Source organism: Thermobia domestica, chromosome 1, assembly GCF_964235325.1.
Source record: "Thermobia domestica chromosome 1, izTheDome1.hap1.1, whole genome shotgun sequence".
Taxonomy (NCBI): domain Eukaryota; kingdom Metazoa; phylum Arthropoda; class Insecta; order Zygentoma; family Lepismatidae; genus Thermobia; species Thermobia domestica.
In genome coordinates, this window is record NC_137454.1 from 85,337,867 (window position 1) to 85,365,839 (window position 27,973).

General features: G+C 36.3%; 1 protein-coding gene across 1 annotated transcript in view; it reads right to left on the reverse strand.

The window, feature by feature from the left end:
• Window positions 1-10,117, reverse strand: part of LOC145687628 (cytochrome P450 4C1-like) — a 41,306-nt gene extending 31,189 nt beyond the window's left edge. Inside the window, exon 1 of the mRNA XM_081761121.1 lies at window positions 10,051-10,117. Coding sequence (XP_081617247.1) covers window positions 10,051-10,117 — 67 coding nt within the window. The remainder of the gene's footprint in view (window positions 1-10,050) is intronic.
• Window positions 10,118-27,973: the final 17,856 nt, after the last annotated feature.

The window sequence follows — 27,973 nt, forward strand, 5'->3', positions numbered from 1 at the left end:
ATTGCGCATGCGCTTCGCGTTTCTCACCTCGTGCTTCTATGATCCAAGGCATTGTTTAGGAAGTCAACGTCTTGAGTTTTCTGATTGTCTCAAGCGTTGCCAAGTCTGTAGATTTATCTGTGAATGTACATATATTTTCAACAATACGAAATACATTTTTTGGGGAGAGGAGGTATGATCTACGCACTTTATTGCTAAACATATCATTCAATTCATAAGTTAAGGATGCAATCGATTTCTTCCTAAAATACATGTAAGGAGCACGGTAAAAAGAAACATAATTTTTTTCTCGATCCAAGTTGTGTTCAAAGTGTCAGTTGATGTAAAAAAAAAAAGTTTGGACGTTAAGCTACAGAACGATTTTCCATTCTGCTTTTTTCTTTCCCTATTTTCATTTACTTTGTCGTTAGTGTGTCATCCTCAAGACTTACGGTTTCAGGGCCCCCATTACTGTTTCTAAAGCAGTAATCCAGAGGTTTCTAAACAAAGAAAGTAAATCCAGTTGGACGACTCGAGCTGGAATTAAAGTAATTGTAAGTAAATAATTGCTTGTTTTTGATTTTCAGTTTCATATTTTGAGCACGAGCGTCTCTGGTGGGGGGACGCGTTCCCCCTTCAATATTTTGAAGTACAAAATATTCAATATTTATTCTAATTTAATTTATTTACTAACGACAGAATAGCATATAAATATAATAATTATATTTATTTAGAATATAATATTCAGGCTGTGAAACGATTATAACAGAGTTCTTGATATACTTCAGGGGGTCCGTAAAGGTAAGCAGAAAGGTAACAAATGGAATCGAAGACAATAAACAGGTTGGCTAGGTAGTAAGACTTTCTTTGATGCCCCCCCCCTTTCCAAATTTTACATGCTAGAGATGCCAGTTATTTTGAGGGTATATTTACTTATATAATTATTATAATTAAATGTATTCCTTACGTAATAACATCCTGCTTGATTCATCTTTATAATTTGCTGACTAAATTGTTAGAAGAAAATTGCTATTTATAGGTTGGCGTAACTAGGACATTATGCGGGAACGGTCATGGTTCCTTACTTTCGAAAATTTGCTAGAACTTCCAGGTACAGATTATATTCAAAAAATCGATGGATGGGCAAAGTATAGTCACTATTCAATACTAGTATGTCGAATGCAAATACCACTAAAATAGTTATGCGTAAATTGAGGTAAATTTATCACAATATTTTTGATCAGTAAAAAAATGAGGGTGAGCCCATCTTTGCTCCTGGAGAAAGGGAGTTCCCAATCTAGTTTTGCCTATGTTTGTGTATATTTTTCCTTTCTTGCCAACGCCCTAATAGCCACGTCAGGAGACGCTACTGGCTGTTACACATGTAACGATAGCAAGACTTTTCAAAGAAGCAATGCAGCTGTTGTGGCAAGAAGGCATAAAATCTGACAATGTTCTTGTTTCGGATGTTGCAGCTTACATGGAAAAAGCTGCAGTAGGCCTTGCCGTTGGCTATCCCAAAATGGTGCATGTTACCTTTGTGGCTCTTTCGTTCCATAGAATATGTGAAAAGATAAGCGTTCTTTATCCCAAGGTCGATAAACTAGTTTCAAATGGAGAGAAAGTTTTATCAACTGACCTAAAAGTATAGTCATTTTTAATCAAAAAATCCTTTTCCACCCGAGCTTGTAGTTACGTGATGGAGTACTTGGTTGGATGCTGTTGAGTATTATGCTCAGAACTTTGAACAATTCCTATTTATCATAAATGATGTCGACAAAGGCGAAGCACCGTCTATAGAAATTCTGCAAAAACTGTTAAAAGATCCCTCCCTAAAACTCGAGTTAGCATTCACTTCAACAAACCTGTCCTTTCTTTCTCGTTGTATCGAACACAGTGGGCTAAATCCTCATAGTAGAAATCAAACTGAAAAAAACTTACTGAAGCTAGTGGATAAGTACCTCTATGTCTATATTTACAGACATTAAAAAAAGAAAGGTTTTTTAAACATTGAGTAAGATGGCACGTGTTTTGGAAGAAGTGAAGAAAGATGTGGTCAATTTATGTTTTAACGAAATTTCATGTTTTAAATATACGAGAATTGTTTCTTGTGACATGAAGCGATCTTTCTCGCAATATAAGATGCTTTTAGAGATAATCGTCACAAATTTACAATAGAGAACTTGGAGAAAACTATAGTGGCCACTGCAAAGCTTCCAAAGAATAGCTCGCTACGAGATAAGCATTTTAAAACTCACTTTTAAGAAGCTTACAATACACATATTTAAATTTCTGTTACGAAATATTTTTATTTTTGTCACATATTTTTCTGGTTCTATCACATATTTTCAAAATTTATTGAAAATAAATAAATAAATATTTCCAAGCTTTTAGCACACAAAGTTCCGTTCCCTAGTGATCAGTCTTTGAAAAAGATGAAATTCATTGGGTTACGTTCTGACCTGTTAAGCTCCTATTCTACAACTGCTTCAAGTTCAAAAATGTTATTATTCGCCTTGTTTATCTTCATTTTTAATATTCCCGCTCAAATAGCAGCTTGCTTGTGTGTCTTCAACCTTCTGATTTTCATACCTTCGTTCTCACCGTCATGCTTAATCCGATTCGGCAGAAAAGAGAGATTAACTATCCGAACTCTTATCACAATCAAAACGCCGAACACGTATTTCAGACTTTGACCGTTTCTGATTTTGAAAGCTCTCCTGTGTACACTATAAGTCATTATTACTTGGTGGCATGTGTATCACATCGTCACTAAGAAATCATATATAATAACTTTAAGTAATAAGTAAAAAATTGTTCTGACTCTTATTGAAACGTTTGTGTTGCGAGCAGCTCCGTTAACTTGTTCCCCCACTTTTAAAATTTACTCAGAAAAGAATGTCAAAGTTTTGTAGTAGTTTCGTACCGTTTTGTACCACCAATAAAAACTTTTGTACCACGTCCATTAACCAGTAATGGACGATTCAAAGTGGGGGAACAAGTTAACGCCTGTTCCCCCACCATAACAAATTTTCCCGAAAATAGTGTCAAAGTTTTGTACTAGTTTTGCACCGTTTTGTACCACCAATAAAAAGTTTTGTACCACCTCCATTAGCCAGTAATGGACGATTTAATGTCTTGGCCCAGAGTTACCTTGTTCCCCCACCATAACAAATGTTCTCGAAAATAGCGGCAAAGTTTTGTACTAGTTTTGTACCGTTTTGTACCACCTCCATTAGTCAGTAATGGACGATTTAATGTCTGGACACAGCGTTAACTTGTTCCCCACCATAACGAATTTTCTCGAAAATAATGCCAAAGTTTTGTACTAGTTTTGTACCGTTTTGTATCACCAATAAAAAGTTTTGTACCTCGTCCCTTAGCCAGTAATGGACGATTTAAAGTCTGGACCTAGCGTTAACTTGTTCCCCCACCATAACGAATTTTCTCGAAAATAATGTCAAAGTTTTGTACTAGTTTTGTACCGTTTTGTAAGACCAATAAAAAGTTTTGTACCACGTCCATTAGCCAGTAATGGACGATTTAAAGTCTGGACCTAGCGTTAACTTGTTCCCCCACCATAACGAATTTTCCCGAAAATAGTTGCAAAGTTTTGTACTAGTTTTGTACCGTTTTATACCACCAATAAAATGTTTTGTACCACGTCCCTTAGCCAGTAATGGACGAATTAAAGTCTGGACCTAGCGTTAACTTGTTCCCCACTATAACGAATTTTCCCGAAAATAGTGTCAAAGTTTGTACTAGTTTTGTACCGTTTTGTACCACGTCCATTAACCAGTAATGGACGATTTAAAGTCTGGACCTAATGTTAACTTGTTCCCCCACCATAACGAATTTTCTCGAAAATAATGTCAAAGTTTTGTACTAGTTTTGTACGATTTTGTACCACCAATAAAAAGATTTGAACCACCTTCATTAGCCAGTAATGGACGATTTAATGTTTGGGCCCAGAGTTACCTTGTTCCCCCACCATAACAAATGTTCTCGAAAATAGCGGCAAAGTTTTGTACTAGTTTTGTACCGTTTTGTACCACCTCCATTAGTCAGTAATGGACGATTTAATGTCTGGACACAGCGTTAACTTGTTCCCCACCATAATGAATTTTCTCGAAAATAATGCCAAAGTTTTGTACCGTTTTGTATCACCAATAAAATGTTTTGTACCACGTCCATTAGCCAGTAATGGACGATTTAAACTCTGGACCTAGCGTTAACTTGTTCCCCCACCATAACGAATTTTCCCGAAAATAGTGGCAAAGTTTTGTACTAGTTTTGTACCGTTTTGTAAGACCAATAAAAAGTTTTGTACCACGTCCATTAGCCAGTAATGGACGATTTAAACTCTAGACCTAGCGTTAACTTGTTCCCCCACCATAACGAATTTTCCCGAAAATAGTGGCAAAGTTTTGTACTGGTTTTGTACCGTTTTATACCACCAATAAAATATTTTGTACCACGTCCCTTAGCCAGTAATGGACGATTTAAACTCTAGACCTAGCGTTAACTTGTTCCCCCACCATAACGAATTTTCCCGAAAATAGTGGCAAAGTTTTGTACTGGTTTTGTACCGTTTTATACCACCAATAAAATATTTTGTACCACGTCCCTTAGCCAGTAATGGACGATTTAAAGTCTGGACCTAGCGTTAGCTTGTTCCCCACCATAACGAATTTTCTCGAAAATAATGTCAAAGTTTTGTACTAGTTTTGTACCGTTTTGTACCACCAATAAAATGTTTTGTACCACGTCCCTTAGCCAGTAATGGACGATTTAAAGTCTGGACCTAGCGTTAACTTGTTCCCCCACCATAACGAATTTTCTCGAAAATAATGTCAAAGTTTTGTACTAGTTTTGTACCATTCTGTACCACCAATAAAAAGTTTTGTACAACCTCCATTAGCCAGTAATGGACGATTTAGTGTCTGGGCCCAGAGTTACCTTGTTCCCCCACCATAACGAATGTTCTTGAAAATAGCGGCAAAGTTTTGTACTAGTTTTGTACCGTTTTGTACCACCTCCATTAGTCAGTAATGGACGATTTAATGTCTGGACACAGCGTTAACTTGTTCCCCACAATAACGAATTTTCTCGAAAATAATGTCAAAGTTTTGTACTAGTTTTGTAGCGTTTTGTATCACCGATAAAAAGTTTTGTACCACGTCCATTAGCCAGTAATGGACGATTTAAAGTCTGGACCTAGCGTTAACTTGTTCCCCCACCATAACGAATTTTCCCGAAAATAGTGGCAAAGTTTTGTACTAGTTTTGTACCGTTTTGTACCACCAATAAAAAGATTTGTACCACGTCCATTAGCCAGTAATGAACGATTTAAAGTTGGGACCTAGCGTTAACTTGTTCCCCCACCATAACGAACTTAAAATCTTTTAAATCGTCCATTACTGGCTAATGGACGTGGTACAAAACTTTTTATTGGTGGTACAAAACGGTACAAAACTAGTATACAAAACTGTTGACATTGTTTTCGAGAAAATTCGTTATGGTGGAGAACAAGTTAACTCTGGGCCCATACATTAAATCGTCCATTACTGGCTAATGGGGGTGGTACAAAACTTTTTATTGGTGGTACAAAACGGTACAAAACTAGTACAAAAGTTTGACACTATTTTCGGGAAAATTCGTTATGGTGGGGAACAGGCATTCACTTGTTCCCGCACTTTGAATCGTCCATTACTGGTTAATGGACGTGGTATAAAACTTTTTTTGGTTGTACAAAACGGTACAAAACTAGTACAAAACTTTGACATTCTTTTCTGAGTAAATTTTAAAAGTGGGGGAACAAGTTAACGGAACTGTTGCGAGCGTAGCGAGCAAGAAAATCTTTAACAAATCTATTTCTTTGAAACCGACAACAACATTTATTTAATAGAGCGCCAATACTTTTCCGGGGCGACGCATCATGTACTCATTTCCAACACTTTATCTTTCTTCTTGCTCGCTCAGCTTCTCCTTGCCATCAGCACTCGGGGCAATCGCCCCGCTCGACCCCCCAGGCTATGGCTGTGTTCCACCATACAGAGAATATAACTTTTAGTGGATGCAGAGGTAGTTTTGAGGTGTGAGGAACAGACAGTCCTTTCTTGCAGTCTGTACCTCTGTTGGTAGAGCATGCGGTTGCATTTGGGATGACTGCAATTCCTGGTCCGACCATCCTGATTGGAGTTCCCGAAGGAATTTTAGTCCGGCCAGGTGAATGCTGGGATGGTATCTATACTTAAATGGCCTTGGCAGCTACCTTCCCCACCCTTTCCCACGGCATAGGTCATAGTTAATTTTAAAATAATATTCTCGGCCTGTTTCTACATCCTGCAGGTGAGAGCCGATTTTCTCATGAAACTCACTCACAAACGAGGCAATTTTGACAATATAAACAAGAATTCTTAAGCATTGACAGCGGTAGTCAGGGGAGCGGGATGGTAGACTACATTATGATTGCGTAACACCTTGCTCGCATTAGAAATGTATTCAATATCACTGTTTTTGTTTTTTTCGGAGAACAATTTTCCTGTTTGGGGCAAGTGCCCCTTGGCCCCTGCCGAAGCGCTACTGATCACTCCTAATGTTTTCGGTTATGTATCATACATCCGTGGCTCACTGTTTCTCGTCTTCTGCATCCAGTTTCCGCATGTCAGTCTGTCGACATCATTATTCCCTCCCACCTTTTTGAGAAATTCATTGCGCCGCGTCTCTACTGCCCTGCTTCTGACACTATTGTGTCATTCAGGCATTATTTTCTCTAAACTGTTTGGTATTGTTTGCTGTTGCACTTTTTCTTTGTCCGCAATGGGGTGTCATACGTCGTTTTCCCGCCATTTGGGACATCTTGTAACTCGGAAACGACGCCGAATTTAACGAAATGCCACATAAACTTTTTTGTTTGTTTGTTTTCGTGTGTAGATTCTTCTCCCAAGCGTTGTAAACCGAATGCACCGACTTCCGAGAGAAAATCAGTGGCTTGAGAGGCCATAGAAGTGCAAGAAATGGAGATATTGAAGCATATTTGGCATATAACCAAGACCTTAAAGCACCTTCCTACCAAATTCCATTAGACTTGAAGATTTTTGCCTTGACGTGGAATCAGGGCCTACGTGTTTGGAGATTTTTGCATACGTGTAAGCCTACAAGTAACTAACCTTTTCATGTCATCTCTGAAAAGTACAGTCACTAGTTTTAGTGACTGAACTGGCATATATGGTTTGGGTACAAAACCTCGCGGCCAGAACCTCGCGGCGACAACCTCGCGGACCAAAACCTCGCCTCCCAAAACCTCGCGGCCCAAAATCTCGCCAGGCCGAAACCTCGCCTGGCCAAAACCTCGCCGCCCAAAACCTCGCGGGACAAAATCTCGCGGGGCCAAAACCTCGCCTGGCCAAAACCTCGCCACCCAAAACCTCGCCTGGCCAAAACCTCGCCACCCAAAACCTCGCGGGCCAAAATCTCGCCGGGCCAAAACCTCGCGCCCCAAAATATCGCCATACCCAAAATTTCGCCTGACCAAAATGTAAATGTTCCAACAGATGATAAGGATGACGGTATAAAATACGCTGTTTCAGAAGAAGTATCACGGGTATTTGACCAAGTCCCGCGATACCATATGAAAATTCTATTTCTGTATTAGAGGATTTCAATGTGAAGGTAGGGCGACAGGATGTTTTTAAACTGGTTATAGGGAAAGAAAGTCTGCATAAGGAAAGTAATGACAACTAACGAGGTTAGTTTCGTGAACTTTGGAACATCCAAAAACTTAAAATTTTAACAAAAATCTAATAATATTTATGAAAATATGAAACAATATATGAGTTTTTACGACGTCCCTTGATTATGTCCTATAGGTTAAAGGAGACGTAGATGACCAGGATGAAGGAAATGGTCGAATAAAGAAAGTGGGAGGAAACGGCAATAACCCGAGAAAGCCCACGCACACGATGTTTTGTATGTTATTATTATTATTATTATTATTATTATTATTATTATTATTATTATTATTATTATTATTATTATTATTATTATTATTATTATTATTATTATTATTTGTAATGTGGAATTGCATATTAGGAAACATTGGGTAAATTTTAAATAAAAGTTTCATTCGCGGCGAGGTTTTGGCACGGCGAGATTTTGGGCGGCGAGGTTTTGGCCTGGCGAGATTTTGTCCCGCGAGGTTTTGGGCGGCGAGGTTTTGGCCACGCGAGGTTTTGGGCGGCGAGGTTTTGGCCCGGCGAGATTTTGGCCCGCGAGGTTTTGGGCGGCGAGGTTTTGGCCACGCGAGGTTTTGGCCCGGCGAGATTTTGTCCCGCGAGGTTTTGGGCGGCGAGGTTTTGGCCACGCGAGGTTTTGGCCCGGCGAGATTTTGTCCCGCGAGGTTTTGGCCGGCGAGATTTTGGGCGGCGATGTTTCGGCCGCGAGATTTTGTCCGTATACCGGCTTATATATATATATATTTAGAGAGAGAGAGAGAGAGATTTTTAGAAAAAATGAAAATTTAAGTGTGTTAGAAATAAATTATGCTTTTTTGAAGTTCTAAAATTGACTTCACACTCATAAACCATAAATGAGTCATTTAATTATTCCTTTTTATTATGAGAAAGCTACTTCTTCTGCAAAGTCTTTTAGAATTTTGTCTATATTCAAACTCATGCTAATTTTAGATTCAATGGACAAAATTGTTCAAACCTTCTTACCAAATTGGTGGTCTTAAGTAAGTTTTGATCAGTTTCAACTTGGGAAAAATCGTTTCTCTAGATGCTACAATCATTGGAATAGTAAAGAAAATCGTATATTTTTACTTGTTCTTGAGCGTATTTTACAAGCAGAGAGTAGATTACACTCTAGCGCGGGGATCGATTAGAAGCAGTCAGTCCAATAGGGTTAAGTTTGGCCCTGCGTGGAATGGACCTTATTGAACATTTACAGTGAAGAAAAGACCCAGAAACGGGTAAAACGAGAGAATTAATCTCTTGAATGCATGAGTTGATCTGAGGAAGAAAGAGACAAAAGGGTTTTGGTTTGTCTCCTTATTTTGGTTGCATTGGCTAGTTACTATTCCCATCATACCATTTTGCGTATTCTTCTTTGGGACTTACTGATGATTATGGCCTTGAAGAAAAGCATAAAATTTTTTTTGTCTTACCTTTATATGTTCAGGTGCTGTCAGTATCAAAACTGGTTGTCCTATTGTCCATAAAGCGAATATATTTCCAAATTTTTCTACACATTTCAGCAGGTTGTCAAACAATTCTGAAATACAGATAATGAAATGCAGCAAGACATGAATACAATTGAAGTAACAATATAACTCATATACTAGTTTCTACTTACTTTATTTGTGGTTTCCAAAGGAAAATCCAAGTAGTATGTATATTTATCGTAATGACAGCCATTTGGTGGTGTAGCATGACAGTCGCATAGCTACTCGTATAATGCACTTTGAGCAGATACCTTAAGTCCGCCACGCTTAGTAATTCCCGACGTGGTTTCTTCTAACTTTTAGCTGTTTCTTAGACTGAAAATGCACTGAAAGAGACTTGAGTCGACCTGGATAAAGTAACGATTCACTTCTATTCCATTCTCAGATAGGTCTTCTAGTAGTGCTTTTGTCAATGTCGTTGTTAGAACTTTTAGTATCAGAAATTAATTTCAACAAAATACCGATTATTAATCCTAAGTTACGATTGAAATTATTTCGGGAAATAAAGTGATTGATTTTGAACTCAAAAAATATGTAAATGCTTTTATTTTAAACGTTTTAAAACAATTAACTATTAGAGAATGATTAAAATATTTCTTTAGCTCTTCATTGACAAAATTAAATCATCTCATTTAATATATACGTATAATGCCATAAGTTTGGTCAAGTATTCTACGAAAATAGGGCGAAAATACTCATTTACGCCTGAAAGTTCTTGTAAAAGAAAAATTACAAGACAAGTTACATTGAATTATAAAATTGAATTTGTTGTTAAATCATGAAGAGAAATTTGGTATTGAGTTAAAGTGACCCAATAAAAAGGACCTGGAGATTCAATAATTTACCTTCATCTCTCACCAAATCAAGATTTCCAATGACAGGAATAGTTGGTGGATGAGGTAATGATGCCATCTTCCATATCATTCGAAAAGTTAATCGCTTCTGGTAGCAATGGTACAGAACAAGCACCGTTGTTAGTATGGACAGCAATAACAGCATCATATTTCACCTAAAACGAACAGAAATGAAATTGAAATATGAAATTAACGATATAACGACCAATACACGTTAGAATTACATTCTACAGTCACTGACAGTGATGAATAATACATTTCATATAAACTTCGATTTATTTATTTATTTATTTATTTATTTATTTATTACATCTTTGGGTGTTCTCTTTCAATTATGATATCAATATATTGTTGTAGTAGTCCATTGCAAACAGTGACGGAATGGGTCCGGTGCAACCAGTAACCCACCAGACCCATGAACCGGACAGACCCATGACTCGTAGTGACCCGGTCGGAGCCAGGACAGACTCATGACCCGGAGACGAAACGTCGTCATACACATGGAGAGTATTTGTGAAGCTACTAATGCACTTCTGACAAATATGGTCCTCTCTTCTCTCTCGTTGTCAAACATTATTCTGAAAGATAACTACAAGGTTTATCATGGTATAAATGAACCAGAATCATAGAAAAGATAAGCGACAGTCATGTTTCACAATGCTCACTGGACCTGTAAAACTAGAATATAATGGATGCCACTGAGCACAAACAGTGTATTGTTAATTCTATATAAATATATTTGTATAGGCTATGTTCAGAAACCACACATGGGAAAACGAAGAAATATTAAATCATATTTGTGAAAACACGAAATATTCAAAACATGATATCTTTATTAAGAAATATTATGACGACAATCAAACAAATGAATTTTCGAGCTCAAGCAATGGATATCGTTAACCATTTATGAAATTTTGCACTAATGCTGCAGAAATAAATTTCGAGTCAACGGGTCAGTCCGGGCCTGAGAAGCGAAACCCAGACTCGAACAAAATTAGTTACTTGGTGATCCATGACCAATTCTATCACTGGTTGCAACTGCTTTGCAGCTGAAATAAGTAGGTTTCATGGGATATATAACGCATAATTGGGTCCTTCTTACGCCGTGTATTGCTGGATTTAAACATGTGAATTGCCATGGGTCAAATATGGGTCAAAGCTGACTAGCTCTGTCCTCTCCACCAAATGTTAAAACCAATCTGCAAAAAAAATTGGATCGGTAAACTTTCCTTCAATGAAATTATCATTCAGTAGCTTTAGTTGGTTGGATTGGAGTTTAACGTTCGTTTCACCAGCAAGTCTATAAGAAACGTGGACGATTCTTTACTACCACAATAAACAAAATTACGAAGTGCATTAAAAAAACATGAATACTGAATTACTTTTATTATGATTTTAACTATTTCTCGACACAGTTGCTATATAGAACTGGACTTGTAGTTTCATTAATGTCTGAGATAAATACGGATTTTCGGATTAGAATTCAGGAATCAAACTCCGAATTTTTGGGTTCGATGCTTATTCGACCCTCTAGTCCTTTAGTGTATTCCGGGGGTATGGTGGCTCAGTGGTAGAGCGTTCATCTCTGATGCGTGCGATCCCTGGTTCGATCCGAGCTCGCGCTAAATGGGCTTTGTGGTGGACAAACACCGTGTTCGTGGGTTTTTCTCGAGGTTCTTCCGTTTCCTCCCAGGTTATTAATTCAACCATTGCATTCATTTCTCATTATCACTGTCTCCTTTAGCCTAGCCGGAATAATTGTGGAACGTAAAACTTAAAGATTTCATTTCATTTTTCTCTAGTCTGTTCCGTTTCCACTAATGTTAACAACAACATTGATTTAAGTTTAGCATCCCTTTTAGCAGCAAGGTTATATGAGAGTGGACCTACAGCTTAACATGGGATCCCAACCACATGAGCTCCCGCCGTTTCTCGCACGCCAAAGGTGCGTCCGCTAAACGCTTAGCCACGAGGGAGCTAATAGTGGGTATATGTAGGTACTAAACTTCTTTGTTTCTATAAATATTTTCAGGTTTTAAAGGCACTACATGCCGTTGCATATTCAAGATTTTTTTTTTAAAAAAAGAAAGGTAGAACATCGAAATGATATAGGCCCCTAATTTAGGCAAATTGTTATAAGCAGTTTACCAATGATATGTTGCATTAATTTATATACAGATATCCAAGTTATTTCATTTTAGATATCAAGTCATGGATCTAATACTATTGAAATTTTACAAATGTAAGCTTTCAATACTTAAAAACTAATATAATTTTAAAACAGCTATAATATGGGCTGTAGGGGCAAAGTGGCGACTCTTACCAAAAAAAAAAAAACTTTTTGCTCGGCCTATTATTCTAGTTATCAGTTTAAAAACTTTCAGCTAGATTGAGATACAATAATTTGAGTTTAGTGCCATAAAAGAAAATGTAGTAATTTAAGGTGAATGTGAACTTGTATTTGTCTTAGGTGTGTTTGTGATAAACCATAAAATAACCATAAAAATAAAGAAATAAATAAAATAAAAATAATACTTTCATAAAATCAACTAAAAAGAAGAAAATATTTTGTTGGGGGAAGGGAGAGAATAATGAAGAAATGAAACTAAGATTGATAATATTTGGTGCTCTTCCTAAGGTTGAGGGATAAAGATTTTAACGGATATTAGGAATGATAGTCAATACTAGTGATGTTATTTTTAGCCCTAGTTCAACTTCTTGATTCTACCCAACCAAAATATATAACAGGGCTGTCCAAATGGCGGCCCGCCAAACCATTTTCTGCGGCCCGCAAAGCTTTCTTGATTTACGATTGTTATAACATAATATTTTAATTTATATTCATTCATTCTTTTAATGTTTCCACTCTTCTTTCGGAATAAGGCATCCATTTAGCGCTTCTATACAACAAAAAGACGCGAGCATCCATGGCAACACTGGAGTCGGTAATGTAATCGCTGCTGAAAGGGACGATTACTTCAAGAACGCATATATATTTGATCTAGCTTTTTAAATCAGACCCTTTCTTCCTCGAACTTTGCCTAGAAGCCATAGCGCGTAAGACATATACCACTTCTTGTGATAAACACAATTTAGCATACTTTCTAAGTTTCAATCGTCTGATATTAGATTTTGAAAATGAAGCATTTAATTTTTCTGAGTTCTGTAGAGACATCGAGAGTATCACCAATGGATTTAATGCGAAGTTCTCAGATTTTGACAAACTAAAACACGACATTGCGTTATTTACTAATCCATTGACAGTAGACATCGAAGAACAACCTCCAAACTTACAGCTCGAACTTTGTGACCTTCAGGCTGACCCATTCTTTCAGACAAGAACAAAGAAAGGAGTAGATTTTTCAGACTACTTTCTAACAAACGTTTCCCTAACTTTTGCGAGTTTAGTCGGAAAATAGTGTCAATGTTTGGTAGTACTTATTTGTGTGAAAGTGCATTTTCCACCATGAAAATTGTGAAGAATCGCTTTAGAAGCTGCCTTGGAGATTCTTCTCTTTTACGTCTCCTGTGTCTAGCAACAACAAAAATGGATGTAGATATCCCAGCCCTTGTAAACGCTACTATTCACCCTCATTTGCCACATTAAATAGGTGTGTAATATTTCAAAATACATTTTTATATTTTTGTTTTGTAGCGTAATAATAATAATAATAATAATAATAATAATAATAATAATAATATTATTATTATTATTATTATTATTATTATTATTATTATTATTATTATTATTATTATTATTATTATTATTATTATTATTATTATTATTATTAGCTGCGGCCCTCCACCTTGCTAGTAAAGACTGTTATGGCCCTCAGGCTCATTATAATTGGACACCACTGATATATAAGAACACTTTTTTATGGTTATTATTTACTTTTTAGCTTTTGAACGGGTGAGAGAACAGTACTGGAAGACAATAGTTCCTAACTTTTCTGTTGAATGTGTCACATAATGGTCTCCATCAAATAATCAATCACTCTGTCATCTACTAAAGTAATTTTTAATTAATTGACGTTGCGTATCCATATACACAATCTAAATACATTTGTAATATCTTAACTAATCTTACCGTAAATAAATAAGGTAGAAAAGAAATTATACGAATATATGGTATTGTCATCGGGTTTACATATTTGCACAAAATTTAAGACCTGTAATTATAGTATGGAAGTGTAAAAAATTTAAGTTGAAAATTTGACACTAACAAACAAACAAACAAGGAGAAAAGTAACATAATAAAAGCAGTACTGGGAATAATGAGTGTTTTTTCTTCTTTCTTTCTTTCGGGTCTGGAAATGTTTTTACATGTATCTCAGTCTTTAGCTAACTCTTTTAACTTTAACGCACTGCCATCATACAAAAGTTTTTATTATATTTATATTATTGTATTAACTAAATTACACTTTCCCGTTTTGTTCGTCAGAAACTACAAAACAAATTAAAATTCTACAATGGAGTTGACATTCTCGTTCTGCTACTCTGTAGATAAGTTACATGAAAATTGCTTACGTTGCATGTAAGGGTGGGTTAAGGGGGGACTTAGGGGGTTGTAGACACGGGCCTCAAGGTGGACGGGTCCTCTATTCTTATCAAAATCTCAACTGGCTGTTTAAAAAGAATCATACAAGATACAATCATCATCATAAGATAAAATATGATCAAAATATGAAACAAATTTCTCCGTTTGTTACATTCACCGTCTCAATAAATTAGCATAAATCAGTTTTAAAAAATATCGAATATAGTAATTCATATTTTCTCGTTGAATAGAAGTGTTTTGCAGTCTCATGTAGTTATAGAATATCCAGTCCCAATCCGACAGAAAAATTAAGTCACTGCGTAGATGACTTCACAAATTACATTCCTTTTGTGTCAAAAGTTCTGTCTGTTTATAAATTCTGTATACGTGGAGTCGGGTAGAATTTTTGACCACAATAATAGCCGGTTTACTTCAAACACATTGGTGCGGTGACCAGCTCTCTTGACTTCCAGAATTTCGCTAGGACGAAAGCTAGGAAAAGAAATGTTTGAGGTACTCATTTCTTTATTAATAAACATTTATAGAATGAAATAACTTTTTTTTTTTTTTTTGTCTTTTTGTTATGCATTTGGAAACTTCCATTAGGTATAAGATCATCTAATAGCAGGGAGGCAATTCCGCGGAATCGCGCGCTTGGTGACAAGTTTTTGCAATTTTGCATGGTGTTAGGTATAGACATAAGGTTTTCAAAAATCACCTCAAACAAGCTAAGGCTGACCTCTGTTGGCCTGTTTGGGTAAAAACAAAATGGCCACTGGCGGACTACGTCTCTCTAGATTTAAAGTGCTATAACTTCTACAATTTTTTAATTGAGAATTTTGTGATTGAGTGAATATTTAGGTAACATATTGGACATTTCATTTTATTGCAGTATATTGCCATACCGACGCCATCTTTTGAATATGGCGTTATTAAATCCCAAAATTACGAATTTTCAATCCATTTTCTTTGTATTTAAAGGGAAATAACTTTTTTATTATCACATGTACACAAAACTACCCTGACAGGAACGTAATTAGACAGTTCAAGAACTTTCCAATGAGGTATGTGCCATTTTTGTATCTTTAAAATTAACGGAACTAGCCTATTTTTTTGTGATTTTAAGTGAAGTACTTTTTGATTTTAATCGAGCCAGAAAAAACTGTCTGAAGCCTGCCTTTATAAGTTCGTGGGTTTTTGCTTGAAGACATGTTGCGTGTAGGAAGAAAATATCTTCATCAGAAGCTATCTAACCATGTGGTATCAGGTGTCAAGTCGAAGAATGTGGTAGTGGCCCGGGAGGGGAAGGGGGAACAAAATGGCCGCCGGCAGAATTCGTTTCTCTAGCTTTAAAGTGTAAGGTTTTTTTTTTTTTTTTTTTTTTCAATCTGGCATGATGTTAGGTATAGAGATAGTATTTTCAAAAAGCATCGCAAACAAGCTGAGTCTGGCCTCTTTTGGCCTGTTTGCCTAAATTCAAAATGGCTGCAGCGCGAAAACTATCTTATGCTTCACATCCATTTTACACTTGCGTTATAAAATAATAATTTTGCATTTTTTGCCATATTAAACTTGACTGTTAAGGTGATAATGACTTCAGTGAGTAACTGCATATTGCTCACAATATCCATTAACATACCATTTACAATTATTATACCATTAATTAACTATGTTTTCACATATTTTACGTTATACACGTTACTCATACATTACACTTATAGTTTGTCCGAGTTCTGCACTATACATTCAGAAAATTTGATGTTGTGCGATCTGAAGGATGCACACAAGTATTATTCAGGGGCAAATTTTGATACATTAGTGAAACTGTTTCTGCAACCTCCTTCGCACTTGCACAAATGGACCACAATTTCTTGCAGTTCGATGACATTTGCAATTACCCTTACAAGCAATGGAACAACTACAATGCAGTAGAAGTGAACACCCCTTGCCTGCGTCCGGTAGGTCAGTCCAATATGGGATCCATATTTCAGTTCTAGCATTCCATTCCCAGCCCAAGTTAGTTGAGTCAGGGATGTCTGGTACTTTCGAAAGAGATTGTCCCCAAATAAAGGCAGCAGTAAGTAAAGCACGCTTTGCATGTTGTAATAATGCATGCTGTGTCGGTGGAATAGAGTCGAGTGGTTTCAGGCTGTGTATGAACATAACTTTCCTTGCCTCATTCATAGACTCTGCACTGCAATTTCTGCTGTACAAGGACACTGTAAAACGCTGCAAACGTTGCATGTGACTAGATTCAAGTGTGAAGCTATTTTGTTTTTGGATAATGGGAATGAAAGTGTCAATAACCTCAGGGGAATTAAACCAAACATTCCGTGCTGTCTTCTTACCAATTCCAAGCATCGCCGGCGTTAAATCACATCCTGTGTAGGCGTGAAAGAAGGGTAGTGCCTGACATCGTTGAAATTCCAACTGTTCACAAATATAATGGATTTGAATCTCTTTGAATGCCTTTCCTGATCAAAAGCCGATCCACAACTGTGTCAGATTCATCTGGTTGAAACAGTAGATTCGTAGAGCAACAACATCGGTGTCCACTGTCCCATGTGCCATGAGATATTTTTTTTTTTTTTTCACTGCGTTGTACTACAAACTTTCCCTTCATGAAAGCTTCATGGATGCTTGGATGTTCTGTTGGTAAACGTGCCATGTCTCTCAAGAATACTGGTGTCCAAGGAGCGTAATTTGTGTGTCCAAACGGAAAAAAAAAAAGACAAAGTCTCTACAGGCACTCAGAGTCAGGGTGCGAATTGGCGGGGGGGATGCCAGGGATTTCCCCCCCTGACAAAAATCTTTCCCACCCTGGAGAAGAAAAATTTTATCCCTGGCAGGGATAACTTTTTCCCCCTCTGGAGTATTTTTAAATGGACATAAAGATAAGATAGAAAAAGGAAACATTTCTCACTTTGCGTAGCTAACCTAAATATTACTTGAGTGAAAATTTATGAAAGATCTCACATCTCAACTGTTTTGTACTTGTTAGTATATATATATATATATATATATATATATATATATATATATATATATATATATATATATATAGATAGATAGATAGATAGATAGATAGATAGATAGATAGATAGATAGATAGATATGTATATATAGATATAGATATAGATATAGATATAGATATATAATGTGTGTGTATGTGGGAGGACTGGGTGCGCATATGGGTGAAATTCATCCCCCCCTGGGAAAATTTTTCAATTCGCACACTGCTCAGAGTTAGTGGCCGATCACTCATTCGCTGACTACGGACAAGCTGACAGTTTACTACTAGATATTTCCTAACTGATGCCCAGTAACTGACAGTTGGAGCAGTAGTAATGTTTCTTTTCCCACATCTCCATGGATTCGTGGGGACCATTGCATTCTAACCCATATTGATTACATGCTTCAGTCCTAAGCACGTGAAGCAAAGCAAGGGTAAGCTGGTACGTTTGACATGTTTGCCGTTATGCAGTGACTCTGCAATTCCAGGAGTAAAAATCTTTGCTTGTGAGAACATCTTATCCCAACCAGATCTGGCCAACAGCTTTCCTCCGCATTCTTGCGCTATCATCTCAATGTGGAGGAAACTCATGAGGCGCACCATCTTCGATTCTCCAATCTCATCCGGGTACTTCCATTGACATTTCTTTTGTTGGGCATATAGTGGGCGGTATGACAATATACTGCAGTAAAATGAAATGTCCAATATGTTACCTAAATATTCACTCAATCACAAAGTTCTCAATTAAAAATTTATAGAAGTTATAGCACTTTAAATCTAGAGAGACGTAGTTTGCCGGCGGCCATTTTGTTTTTACCCAAACAGGCCAACAGAGGTCAGCCTCAGCTTGTTAGCGGTGCTTTTTGAAAAACTTATGTCTATACCTAACACCATGTAAAATTGCAAAAACTTGTCACCAAGTGCGCGATTTTACTCGATATGAGGATATTCCCTCTCCACTATAATGCATGACATTGTTGATGTCATGGAATTACGTGTATCCCCATAACTTTCCGTTAACGTATGTGCCTTTGACGTGGGAGACCCGGGTTCGATTCTCAGTGGGAGCTCATGTGGTTCGAATTCCACGTTAATCAGTAGGTCCCGTCTCATATAGCCTCGATGCTGAAAGGGACGTTACACTTCAAATCAACTGAACTCAACAACTCCCTTAACTTTCTTACTGTGCTTTCACAGAAATGTATTAGGTGAAGTCAGCAGGGACCATTTTTTTTTTTTTTTTTTTTTTTTTTTGTAAGCCTCGAGCCTCCAGGTCTGTTAACCTGGCATGATGCTGGAGCCTGTTTACCATGGTCGTAAATATGACACCACAAAATACATGTTTAATGTATTCTATCCAGCATTTGCTCAATATTATAAACTGTGTAACAATCAACAAATCATAATGCATAATTTTTGAAGAGGGCGTGGTTAGATGTTTTCCTTGCGTTATTGTTTTTCAAAAGTTATTCGCTGAAGTTGTTAAAAACATCTGAATCAATTTCTTTGCATATATAAATACATTTAACCTTGATTTGTGATAGGTAACATCTTCTGAAAAACATGTTTTTCCATTACAGATGACCTAAGGTTACGATATACTTATTAACTTTGCAATTTTCAAAACAGGTTTTTATGAAGTTTGCATAAAAAGAGATATAGTTTTTAACCTACCACAAGAAATTATAGGTAACGCACCATTTCTTCTATAGCTACTATTACATTTTTAAAAGAAAAGCTGTCCTTGTACATTTCTTTCTGTTTGTCTGTAGCAAACCTTTCTTTCTTTTCTTTTTCTTTCTTTTTTTTTTTTTACGTGCAAGTTCTTTAATTTAATTATTAAGGGAATTGAGAACCTAAGCATGTTTTTTGTACACTACTGCTTTCTATGGGTAGTTATTTTTCTGTTTTCTTTTAAATGGGGTCTAAATTGGAATTTTAATTAGGTAATGTTACTGATTTCTTCGTCAAAACTATTTAAATGTCTGTTTTTTTTTTCAATATAAACATTTTTTTACAAAAATAATATTAACCTATGCTTTTAAAAGAAGCTCTAAAAATAGAAAATAATTTAAGATAAGCTAGAAAGGAGGGAAGTATTGTTTTAATAGCTCTAAAATGTTGCTATTATGAATAAAAAATCTTGAAGTCTGTACCAAGTCAAACAAACTATTGCTTAATGTAAAATTATACTTTCAGTGATAATTTTATTAGGCTTTAATTTGTTTGGATTGGAACATATTTCAAACATTATTACTGATAATAGCGTTGTTTTAAAAGTGGGTTCATATTTTTTATAGAAAAAAGTTTTTTATTTTCAAATTTTTAGCACTTTTTAAAAGTCGGTTAATACTTTTTTCATTTTTTTCATTTTTCTATTACCCCAAGTAGTTTAGGGACGTATTTAAATTAAAGGTAGGATATACTAAGTACTAACTTCCTATACAATGAGTCAGGCTATGAAATATACGTGAGCAAAAGGCATCTCCACCCAATGCATTGTTGACTCCTACTTTCTTGACCTGTGAGTACCTGGGTCGATATGAGTATGTAAAGAACTGGTAGGCTCTGTAGATCACGAATACGTTGGTTTAGATGTCGCATAGTGTTCTAACAGGAGTCGAAAAACCGATCGACAGTCCCGACAGTATTGTAGTCACTTCTTGGGTCACCGTGTGCCACTGGAGAGGCTTCCGGTGGAGATCTTTGGGTCTATCTTCATCTCCTGACTCTGCTGCGTAATTCTATGCCGCACACTACCCACGAAACCACAGAGATGTTGCATTCTCCTCAAAAGAAGTGACGAGAACCGGCACAGAAGCACGTATTTATTGTCTACTTGTGGGGGCGTATCTCTGGTGACCGACGGCCCGCTCGAAAATGTGGGAATGGGAAGAACAGGAAGACACACTAGTTTCCGAATATGAAAACTCCGATGTCACATTTTAAGTTGTTCCAGTACCGGAGCTCAAAACGGGCAGACACTACTGACCGCTCTCGGCTATTCCGACCCATGTGTCAGCTGAGCTTAGCTTGGTTCCAGTTTTAACCCATTCTTGGGCTTAGTTGTGATAGGAGTGTGCTATAGAGTAGGCACAGTTCGATTTGTTCGGTAACACTGACGCATGGGTCAAAATAGCCGAGAACGACCAGCAGTGTCTAACTGTTTTGGGCCTTGGCAGTGGAACAATTTCAAATGCGACATCGCGATTTGCATATTCGGAAACCAACGTATCTACACGTTCTTAACCATACTCACATTGGCCGAGGGGCTCGTCGGTCACCGGAGATACGCGCCCCCACAAGTAAACAATACATGCTTCTGGTCTGGTTCTCGTCACTTCTTGTGAGGATCCTGCAGGATCTCTGTAGTTTTATGAGTAATGTGCGGCATAGAATTACGCAGCACAGTCGGGAGATGAGGATAGACCCAAAGTCTCTCCAGTGGTGTACGGTGACCCGAGAAGTGACTACAACACTGTCGGGATCGTCGATCAGTTTTTTTTGACTCCTGTTCTAACACATTTCACTTTGTGACATCGAAACCAAAGTATTCATGACCTACAGAGCTTACCGTTTCTCTACATACCAATACCTACCCTGGTGCTTACCGGTCAAGAAAGTATTCAGTCACTGGAAATGCCCTATTTTTTCTTCAAATGAATCTATGCGTTACTGAATTATATCGTGAATATAGCTACACTCAATTACAGTAATAACACTATCAGCTGTTGAAAAGTGTCATGTTTTAGCTCCAGACTGACATCAGATTCTAATTAATTTTACAGGAGACCATCACCAAAAGAATATTCTTTGAAACAAAATGAATAACCAAAATATGTGCACCTGTGTCAAAGTTACGCGTAAACATGTTCACAATATGAATTCGGTTAATTACGGTATTAGTCCTAGACATATCAGGGGAAAGTTATTTTAGTGCGCTCCTTCAATTTTCATTAAAAAAAAAAAAAAGGTGAGTAAAGCGTTTCTTAAGAGTTTGTGATATCTTTTATATTGTTTATTCGAATGTAGACTAATGTTCAATTTCGTTAGTTTTATACAATAAAATAGATAATACAATATTATCTATTATATATTTTTTTTTTTAATAATTAATCTCGTACAAGTATTTGATTCCCGTTTGGTACTAAGAGTAATTGTCTCAATTTTCGCCCACAATTTCCTTTTAGTCCAAAACCTACTTTGCTTTATTTTTAACTTCTGGGATCTCTTACTTAAACGCTGCAGCTTAAAAGAGCGTGTTAAATTTTTGCTTTAAAACTCGCATTTTACTCTTGTTATTTTATTTATTTATTTTTTTTTTAAATGAAACTTACATTTACAATCATTTTAACAATTTTATTTCTGAAGTTAACATTTTAATATATTTTTCTATATTTTTTTAATTTTATTCTAAAAGTGAACATGCTTTCACACCTCCACGTAAATACACACGAAGGCATAATCGTAAATTCACATCGAAACAACGCATGCTTCTGCTTTAATAATGTAAGCAATGCCATATGTGTCATTACTTACAATAAATGAAAAGTAGGGGTACTTCAAAGGTTCCTGTTATTAGTTTAGTTTAAAATGTTAAATTAAATGTTAACTAAACCGAGACGAGAATTATCTTTTTAAATTGTAATAGATGAGAAAGGAAATTTCCCGAGTCTCGTGGGAAATGCTAGTTCAAACAAGTCTTAGATCTCTAAACTAGGGATGGCCATATTTTCCGAAAAAACGGAAAACGGAAAACATTTTTTCCGGAAATAGGAAAATTGAAAACGGAAGACGGAAAATTTTCCGGAAAATCGGAAAATGTGATTTCCGGAAACCGGAAAACTCTTTTTCCGGAAATGGCCATCCCTACTCTAAACCCGTTTTAGTGTTATATCCAGGCCCGTATCTACGGGAGGTCTAGGGGGACTGGCCCCCGCCTAAAACTTTCACGGTAGGCTTGCACATGAACTATAATATGGTTGGATCGCCCCCATCTAACTTCTACCGGCCCCCTACATTTTTGGGCTGGCCGACCTGGTTATATCATTCATAGTATAAAAACTATAAATAGATTAAGATATTCTACGAACACAATGAAGGGCATTTATCTTATGTTTAAAAATTACAAGTCATTACACACTCGAATATGTCTTTAGTGTCGTTATATCACCTTCTTTCGTGGAGCACTCGTGACACGGAAGTATTCTGATAACTTCTAGGTGGAATTTAGCAATACAAAAAAATCTGCATAAATTTTATACAGAAATTTACAAAGCAAGGCGAGAAAAAAAATCTAGGCAAGACGAGGAAAGCTTTTCAAGAATCCTAAAGAGACGGAAAAGAGTTTCGAGAATGAGGACGAGATACAACTTTACAAAATTTGCGAGACGAGCCAAGAAAACCTTATTTTCCGTCCCGTCTTCAATATTACTATGAAACTTTATGTCACTGCTTTGCGGTAAATGAAGTACGAAAGAATGCGAAAGAAAAAAATAGATACTTTTTCGTAAGCCTCCTCGGTTTATTTTATCCTAACTTCTATGGAAATTCTCACCCTATAATTTAGAAACTGATTTTATGGTTCATGACAAATATTTTAAATTGAAGAGCCAATCATTGTGCTACAATGCTACTTTATTAGTATATCACAATAAGAAAAGGAGACAAGGCATAACTGTAGACGAATGCTTCATAAACATTGAATTAGAATACTAGGGACATTTTTATAATGGGAACCATTGTCCTCAACTAGAGCCCTAATTGTAGCTATTTACGATTACGTGATTTTGTTACTACTGGAAAACTACGTTATAAAATGTTAAAACTACAACCTTTCTGTAATGGCTTGATACCTCAAACACTGAAGTAGCTAACTGGAATAACTATACTAACTGACGCAACATTTAATTGGTAACTATTTATGCCCACAGCAGTTTACCTTAGGATAAACAATTTCTATATGATTTATTCTTCATTTGAATACGTAACGATGGGTATGGTGGCTCAGTGCTATAGCGCTTACCACTGGTGTGTGCGAGTCCCGATTCTATCCCCGGCCAAGTAAGTTTGTGATTGACAACATCGTGTCCTTGGGTTTTCTTGGAGTACTCCTGTTTCCTTTCAAATTCTTATTCCACCAATTCGTTCATCATTATTCACTTGACTTAATCATCCATTTCCATTAGCCTAACAAGTAAAAACTTGGGGCGTTAAACTGAAAGATTTCATTTTATTTTTGAATATGTAATGACATTTTATTTTTAGTATCTGCTTCTGGTGGCCATCAAAATCGTAGTTCGGTTATAAATTTTGTCGTTTGCAATATTTTTAAAAGGTCGATAGGCTTACTACACGTATAAAATTCGATGAACAGTTTCAAACTTTTCGATTTTTAATTTCAGCTTTTATGCTAGGTCTTATTAACATGTTTGTAAGTTGCACCATAACATATTGAGAATACTGACCATCTAACCACATAATTTTTTTAGTACTTCATGTACTTGTAAAAATACTCGGGACATAAGGTAAATGGTCAATTCTTTAGTTGCGTGTCTCTTGTATACGAAAACGTTGCACAAATATTGTGTGAAGAAAGAAGTTAAAAGAAACATACTTCATTATAAATTTACAACTCTAATTATTCCAAGACTAAATTACCATAAAAACAGAGAAAATTAGTTAAAGAAAAACACACTAAGGCCCGACAAGAGAGCTAAGGGTATAATTATGGAAACGTTTAATGACATGTTGCAAATTTCTTGTTCTCTTGCAAAACCTGCTTTAAGAGTTGCCTTCTCTAGGCGATCCATAAACTTCTACTTAATGTTTTTTTTTTTTTTTTTTCTAATAAGACTAACTCTTTACATTCAGCCAAGTCATTTTTCTAGTATGAGGTACACGAAGCTGAAAATAATCTTACTGTAACAATTTTCAAACGGTGTGTAACGCTTTATAGGATTTGATTGGATTGGAATTTAGCGTCCCTTTTAGCAGCGAGGCTATATGAGAACTGATCCTACAACTTAACGTGGAATCCAAACCACATGAGCTCCGGCCGGGAATCGAATCCAGATCTCCATCGCCAAAGAAGTGAATGCTATCCATATAGCCACGAGAGAACTCTTTAACACTACAGTAAAGTTTATTATTTAGAGAAATATCTTTCAAATGGGCAACAATAGAATATTTCGTTGTTCAATAGTCAGGTGGTTGTAGTTTATAAGATAAATGTTTCTTTATGATCAGAATTACAGTTACGGACATAAGCTGTGAAGACGTTAATATTTTATAGGATTTTAAATTACACAGTTAATAGGGCCTATAATGAAAACCGGCAGAGAATTAAAAACGCTGCTATACAGCATAGACCAGTGCTTTTTCAACCAATGGTCCTCGACCGCCACCGACCATCAGCATTAGCGGGTGGTTAGCTTTGGCCTATGACATGCTGGTGTGCTATTTATGAAAATTTCCCCTCATGTAACTCTAACTCTAGATTCGAAAACAATCATTAAATCAGTTTCAGTTATCAGTGAGTGAAGAATATCCTGATCATAGCACAAAATTTGAAATTATTAACAACGTATTTAGATGAAACAACTTATTTTGCTGTCTGAGCAATTAAGACAAAACGCAGGAATCCTTTCTTATCCTAACAATTTCTTCTAATCTGCATCTTATACAACTTTTGCATTATTTGCTGTGCAGATAGTGTAGGGAAATAGACCCACCAGCAGAAGTGTCTCCAGCCCCCCGAGTGCAATAATTCGATTATCTGGTGTCCAGATAATTTGCAGTTTGTAAAACACCTGGACAAATGTAACCCAACACGCACGAAACAGTTCTCCATTCTGAGATGAATCTCTGGTTCGGAGGGTGTTGTTCAATGAATACCATATATTAATCTCTATATTGCTGTGTATGTAATGTATTATTTCATTATATACTGTATGTTCAAAGAAATGAAAACACTGACCACGCAGAATCAGAAAATGCTTGAAGGTAGATGAAAATATCCCCACCTTGTTCACTTTGGGAAAATGAGCCATCTTGGATTCAATATGGCGACCAAACCGAGACATCGACTTACATTTAAATGACAATATCTACCAGAGAATTAAGATAGAGACTTCGCTCGTGTGTCAATTTCAAGGGAATACCATAGATTAAGGAATCCAAGTTCGCATGATTCTTTGTACTGCAGCCATACTGAAAAGTGACGGTTATTATGCCTGGGAGTGCTTTTACCTATTCATTTTGACGGTAGTACTTAGGGTCGGAGGAGAAGGGGAATTATAAAAAATAAATAAAACTTAATAACTATTGAACTAAGCGACCGATCTCGATCAAATTTTCAAAATATACTAGATTCGTGCCTAGGATGGATTTTATCATTTCACATCGACGGAGCAACAGAGGAGAGGGGGGAGGAGGAGGAGATATATTAAAATCAATGTGCATAAAAATAAAAGTGACTATGTTGGTGAGTTAATAACTCTTGAACCACAAGATCAAACTCAATCAAATATTCAACATAAATGAGGTTCGAACCTAGGTTGGTTTTTTATCATATCACTTTGGCGGTAGATCTTAGGGGAGGGGAAGGGGAGGAGAGGAAATATATGAGAATGAATAAAACTTAATAACTCTTGAACCATCCAATAGATCTCGATCAAACTTTCAACATAGATAAGGTTCGGGCATTTGATGTTTTCGTCATTTCACTTTTACAGTGCAACGTAGGGGAAGAGGATATATATATATATATAAAGACAAAAATAAGTGTCTTTGTGACTTCATCATACTTAAACCACCTGACCGATCTTAACCAAATTTTCAACATAGATGAGGTTCAGACCTGAGGTGGGTTTTATCATATTTTTCTATCACCTTTACGGTAGAACTTAGGGGAGTGGAGAGATCTATAAAAATAAACAAAACTTAATAACTCTTGAACCACCCGAACAATCTCGATCAAATTTTCCACATAGATGAGGTTCAGGACTGGAAATGTTTATATATATATATATTTTCACTTTGACGTTAGAACCTCATGTGACTGTCTTTGTGACTTCATCACTCTTGAACCACTCGACCCACTTCAACATAGATGACGTCGGGCCTGGGATAGTATTTGTCTATTGATTTTGACGATAGAACGGTTGGGGGAGGGAGAAGTTAAAAAATAAATAAAACTTAATAACTCTTGAACCACCCGACCAATTTCGATCAAATTTACAACCTTGATGAAGTTTAAACCTGAGATGTTTTTTGTCATTTCACTTTGATGTTGTAACTTACAGGTGGGGGAGGAGAGAGACATTTAAAAATAGTCGCAAATGACCGGTAGATTGGATTAATATCGAATCTATAGTTTTCGGGGTCGCTGAGATGAACAGTGACACTTCTGATGTCGTTTAAATTCAAATTCAGCCCCTTGGGGGAGGGGGAGATATATAAAAATGATCGAAATTACTAATATCAGTGTCGAATTTATAGTTTTTGGGGTCGATGAGATGAACAATGACACGCCGTGCTCTGCAACGTGAAGACAGAAAGGGGATATGTAAAAATTATCGAAAATGACCGGTATCAAAGAGCGATTAACTTATGTTGTGGATCCAGGTTTTTACATGTATTAAACAGAAAGATTCAATAAACAGTGTTGCCAACACAATATAAAATTATGTTTCTTCAAATGACAATACGCCAGATTTTTTCATATTTCAAATCAACATGTAAACGAAAACTTAAAATACAACTTTTATTATTTAGTGTTGCAAACTAAGGATGTTATATTATCACAAACATCCAAAATTTGGAAGCCTCTACCACACGTACAACACAACGGAGATGGACAAGATAATGCACATCGACTGTACCTTAGCGTTCCACACCGCACTCATGGTACGTTTTTTTTTTTTTTTTAATGAATAATAACGAAGTTACCAGAGTTTGAAATTTTGAATTTTTGAAGAGCTTTATTTCGAAAAAATGCTGCTAAGATAAGTATTATATCTAGTTACATGTATGGTTTTCAATCAGCGTACAAATTATTTGACCGTTTAGAGCTCTTCGATATCTCAAACCGTTCCGGAGATATGAAAAACATTGATAAAGTTCGCAACACTGTTGAAAATGGCGTATTTATGAAAAATGTTTAAAATGATTGTATTTTTCTTTCTCTTTTATAGCATAGCATTATAGCAATAGCTTTTAATACTTATAATTACAAGTTCTTACAATTACATGATTTAAACAGTGTTGCAAACTTCAGTAATATATATATATATATATATATATATATATATATATATATATATATATATATATATATATATATGCTGGTGATACAAGTA